Below are 5,575 nucleotides of genomic sequence, written 5' to 3'. Positions count from 1 at the left end.
TCCCCGCCCCGGCCCCGCCCCGCCATAGCGGGGACGCCGCGCGCAGGCTGTTCGCTGTTTGCCAACCCCAGAGCTGTGTAGTAGGATCTCATTCTGCTTTTAATTCACGTTTCTTTGATCACAAAAAGTGTGAACCTATCTTCGTGTATCCACTGACCATTTGGAGTTACTCTTTTGTGAAGTACTTGTCCAAATCTTTTTCCATTTTTTTTAGACTTTTTTTCTTTTTCAAAAGTGTTCACTATTTATAGTTCTTTCGTTGGCTACAGCCATTGCATATAATTTTCCCATTCTGTAGATTATCTTTTCTCTCTTTGCAGTGTTTTCTGATAAACGGCAGTCATTTATTTACGCAGACCAAATTATCGGTATTTTTATTAAAGTTAGTGCTTTTTGTATCTTTTTTAGGAAATCCTTTTCTAATGCTGAAGTCATAATGATATTTTTGTATGTTACGTTCTAAAATATATCTGGGGGTAACTTTTTTGGATGGGTCCAATTTCATTTTTTCCTACATGGCTTTGCATACTAGTGTCAATTTTTGTTTTATGTATTTTAAACTCATGCTATCCGGTGCTCACAAGTTTAGAAATACATTATCATATTTATCTTTCTACCATCACGTAGTGCTCCCTCTGCGTACCTAGTAAGGCTTCTTGCCTTAAAGTCTGTTTTGTGAACATCAGCTTTCTCTTGTCATAAGTTTTCTTGGTCCTTTGATGTAAAATTAAAGAGTTCAGGGTGGCTTGTCTGATCAGGACCAGTTTTTAGAGTCTAAAAGGCCTTATTAAACACAATTGTATCTACTAAACAGTCCACTTAAACTGTATCATTTATTTAAAATGAAAAGTATACTTTATTTAAAAAATCATCTCAGGGTGTTTATATACTCTAACCTGTAGCCTAACTATTTCTGACCACCGACGAGACACTAAGTCACCATGGAAGAGCCGCTGGCTTGCAACTCCCTGGGACACTGCAAAGCTCTGAGTGGGAAAGGCCACATTTTATTTACAGCTCCACATTCAACCCACGACAGCCAACGACAAACGGCCCGTGGCCAAGCAGAAGGCCGGCGCCCCGCGTAGGCAGAGTCGCGTCAGCGCTAAGGTTCAGGAGCCTCAGGCTTTACGGGCGTCAGGCACCCAGGGTGCTAACTGTAAACGCAGACGTCTGGTTCCCGGCCCTAAATATATTTTTGAGAAAATCTTCAGGTAATTTTGATATGCATCAGAGTTTGAAAACCACTGCCATTATTTAAAAAGGAAGAAAAAGAGGATGGAGTAAGCCATTCTGTCAAAAAGTGTAGTTATTTGACATAGCAGTTTTTTTTTTTTTTGAGATGATTAAATAGGAATAAAATAGAGATAGATGAAAACAAGATACACAGTTTTACAGAAACAACAGAACCTATAAAAATTACATAGTAAAACATTTCAGCATCTTTGTTTTAAAAAAATGCTATCGGAAACAATATATTATATCTGATCTTTGACTGTAGCATATTCATGATATAATATAGGCAGAAATGTTGTCTCCGCTAGTTTATAAGCTAATGATCTTTATCTGTCATACACAAGTTAAAATTAAATGAGGAAAGCAAGACACCCCAAAGAGGAAAACACCCACTATCCACTTAGCCAGCTTCCGAGAAGTAAATAAGCCCCTGCACAATGAGCGGGCCTGCTCATCTCTGCCGAACGTGAACTCGGCGTGCCCTCATTCTGGAAGCCAGCCACTTCACAAAGCACCTCGTGTGCTTTATGGGCTTCCATCTCATATTCCATTTCACACGTGAATGGAGTTTAAGTTCACTTAGTATGTTACATTTGTCTTGTAACTAGGTTGGATTTTACACTGTCTTCCGATTCGGAGAATGATTTACATGTCTTTTTCAGTAGCATGTGCTCTCTAAAATTTTGTCTAGATGCTCCTGTAACATAGAAATTACGGTATGTGGTGGGGTCCTGAAGGTCAGGTATATTTCGTTTGTTCTGTTCAAAAACGGGAGCGCATTAAGTCTTGCTTAATTAGTCTAACAGAGATGATGACAGCATAAAGGCAGCTCGAAGTTAAAATTTTCATTTACTGAAGGATGACCCAAAACGAAATTTAGCACATCGCCAGTGAATATGTGCACTGAGCAGTGATAATCCCACAAAATTCAGAAAGTGAATTCCATTTCCCTCCTCTACTCAGAGCTAACTCCTACCCCATGTTAAAGCTGAGCTCTCCCACTTTGCTTCCGAAGCTGGCCATGTCCCACAGCTCTCCCGATGCGACGCCTCCAGCCCCAGCCAAGCAACCACTGCCCCAGAAAAGGCACCCATGGGGCTACCTGATGGCACCTGCCAACCCTGTGTCCTCAGAGGCCTCCCTCAGGTCTCGGATCGCCCGAAGAGCCTTATCCCAGTTACAGGAATCTTTTCTGACTGATCCGTCTCTAACTTAGTCTGCTTCCCACAATGCCCTTGTCATCCTCATCCCTGGAGGTTAGCAGACTCTTGTTCCCTTGTGTTTCATGGGTGCGTCTCCTGCGTTGCTAAACTCTGTGGGCAGGACCATGTATTCAGGAGAGTAAAATGGTATTTTAAAGGCAGAAAATTTGAACTTTCCATGTGTTTTATTATATACTTCCTATGAGGTCTATTGTCAGGAATAAAATAACTGCTTATTGAACTTGATAAAATAGTATAGCGCATAATAACTTGAATGTTATAATTACATGGTAAATGAGAAAACCTGACAACTGTGTTATTATCCAAACTCTTTTAAATGCAAAAAAAAAAAGGTAACAATATTGGTACTCTTCAGAGACTCAAATCTATTATTTTACTTGAAAGAGCTATGTATAACTTTTTCAAAATCATCTCATTGGAATCAATGAGATGCATGTATTTAAAATTTTTAGTTTATCTTAAGTCTTTACTGAGTGAAAATAAATGCATTTAACAGACAGCTAAATACTAGGTTCTGGGTTCACTGTTTGGTATTTCCATGCTTCGCCCTTGTCTGTGTTCTGGAGTGACGGGCAGAGTCACAGTTACGAAGCTGGCATCTGTAAGTGCTTTGCTAAATTTATATCCTATTTCAGTGCTTTTTGTCAAATTTCATATCCTTAAACAAAAACAAAGTCAGAAGAAGTTAAAGTAAAATCTAACCATATTAAATAAAGCAAAGTAAAAAGACTAGTGCTATATTCTACAAAAAGCCTTTTAATCTACTTTAAAGTAGCAGGGAGGGGCTAGCGGAGAAGACTGAATGAAAGCGGTGTAAGTTAGTGATATTCACATTAGAAAGTCCTAGCGCTGAAGATTAATTGGCTTCCTCCACCCCTGAACACAGAGTCGAAGCCCCCGACTCTGTGCTCGCCTGAGCCCCACGAACGCTCCTCTGCAAGACAGGGCCCAGGTCCCCCGGTGCTGGGCTCAAAATCCTCTGGCGACAAAACAACCTATACACTCATTTAAGACACCTAATCGAGACTACACAAGCGTAAACTCACCAACAACTGATTCTCAAAGACGATTTGGCACTTTTTAGGGTAAGTAACTCTGGACTTGTTACTATGACTTGGGTGTCTCCCTGGACGCCTGCCTAACACTCCTAACCCCTCTTGACCAAGACTGAAATAAAGCCAGCTCTTTTTCTTTTACATCTTCAGATTCACAGTCTTTTCAAATACACTATTTTAAATAAACTAAAGAAATATTTAAATGATAGTAAAAACGAGTGACAGGTGTTCACTTAGACATACTGAAAAGCAGTGAATTATCCTAAGTATAAACCACAGAATCGTAGCTCAGTACATACCACAGCACTCAGGACATCGTGGATGTTTAAGGGTATTTATCCCATACCCCGGGAAGCAGCGGTTAATCCACACCATATGGAGAGTACCTTCAATATAGTATATTTCAGGCAATGGCTCTGCACGTCTGCCTAGAACTTCCACTTGCTGATTAAAAAATCTCTCTATAAGATTTTTAGCCTAAAACAGAAATACAATATGAAACACTTATTACCACAAAGAAATAATTTTAGCATAAGTAACATTGCTTATGTATTTAGAAGCATAAAAAAACACATTCTTGAGATCCTTATTTTTTCTCGCATTCATAAGACATAAATAACACATATGAAAATTATAAGGTGTCACCAACCAATGTCAAATATTTCCAAACGTACTTCCAAGCACGGCACGGAGGAGCCTCTTGGACACAGACCCGAGCTTTTTGGTCCTCCGGATTTTAAATGCTGGGCACCTCGCCGACATCAGACAGCTCTGTGACACTTAGGCTTTAAGAGCACGTCTTGCGCATCCGCTCCTCCCCTTCCCCGAGCACAGAACAGGATGGTTTCAGGTCCAGGGAATGCGAGGGCCTCCCCGGTGAGGCCTGAAGCCAGAGCTGCGAGAGTGAAGGGGCGCGGAGCGCGGGGCGGGGTGCACGGGCGGGGTGCACGCACGGGGTGCCGCGTGGCCGCGCGTCCCCGCACGGTCAGTGGGCCCGTGGGCACAGGGTTAGAACGCCACGCACTTCACAGCCATGCCGCAGAGGACACGTGAGTGTGAACTTACTACAACACGCACGGGTCACTATGCTGGAAATGACAAAATGCTGACACAAAATCACAGAACACCGAAGGAGCTGTAGAAAACATCGCGTTCGTGGATCAGAGCAGAAGCACTAACAGTAAAAATGTGAGAGTCCTCCCCAAATTTACATACTGGATCCATTACCCTAATTGCTACCAACACCTCAGAGAGGATCTGGCAGACATTCACGAGCTTACTCTAAAATCAGAGAGGCACAGATCCGAAAGTAACGACGACCATCTTGACGGGACAGGACACAGCGGGACAACAACGCTGCCCGTTCCCGAGGCCGCGGGAGTGAAGACGGGGGTACCGGGAGAGGCGCAGGCACAAAGAAGGAAGAAAAGAGACCCCAGAGACAGACCCGCACGAACACGCCCCACCGTGCTGTGACGAAGGGACCAAAGCCACCTGACAGAGCATGGACGATACTTTTAACAAATGCGCTGGAGAAAGCGGACGTCCACAGGCTGACAGTGACGGAAGTGACGCTCCAGAATGGGAACCTATCTTCACGCAAACACTTGTATCAAAACTTCACATAAGCTTGTTTACCTGATGTCACCCCAATAAATGCAACTCCTTCAATAGGCCAAGGTTCAACGAGCTGAGGCGTGCGCCCCGTGGGCCCCCGGCTCATACGGCAAAGCCACTGGTGCCACGGAAACACACGCTGCCACACGACTGGCTGAATCTCAGGACACGGTGCCGGCGGGGCAAAGCCAATCCGCGGTCCCTTCTGCAGAACACCCTGGTGGCGATGAAACCCGAGAAACGGAGGGCAGCAGAGGGAGGAGGGGCATCGGGGGAGCGGTGGGACAGAGGCGGGTCTGGTCCCCAAGGGAAGGGCGGGGTCCTTGGGTACTGGAGCCACCCGCGCCTGGACTATGGCGGTGGACATGCGACCCCACTCAGAAACGGTACAGAGCTCGACACACACACATCGAGCACGCCAATGAGAGCGGCGGCCACGCCCAC

The 5,575-nt window shown here is 44.2% G+C and overlaps 1 protein-coding gene across 1 annotated transcript in view; it reads right to left on the bottom strand.

The window, feature by feature from the left end:
• ZPBP (zona pellucida binding protein) overlaps positions 1 to 5,575 on the bottom strand; it is a 40,817-nt gene that overhangs the window by 16,723 nt on the left and 18,519 nt on the right. The window contains exon 7 of the mRNA XM_006912128.1: positions 3,814 to 3,991. Coding sequence (XP_006912190.1) covers positions 3,814 to 3,991 — 178 coding nt within the window. The remainder of the gene's footprint in view (positions 1 to 3,813; positions 3,992 to 5,575) is intronic.

Source organism: Pteropus alecto, unplaced genomic scaffold, assembly GCF_000325575.1.
Source record: "Pteropus alecto unplaced genomic scaffold, ASM32557v1 scaffold21, whole genome shotgun sequence".
In the NCBI taxonomy this organism is placed as follows: domain Eukaryota; kingdom Metazoa; phylum Chordata; class Mammalia; order Chiroptera; family Pteropodidae; genus Pteropus; species Pteropus alecto.
The sequence above is the reverse complement of the archived record's forward strand: the minus strand, read 5'-3'. Positions and strand labels throughout refer to the sequence as shown.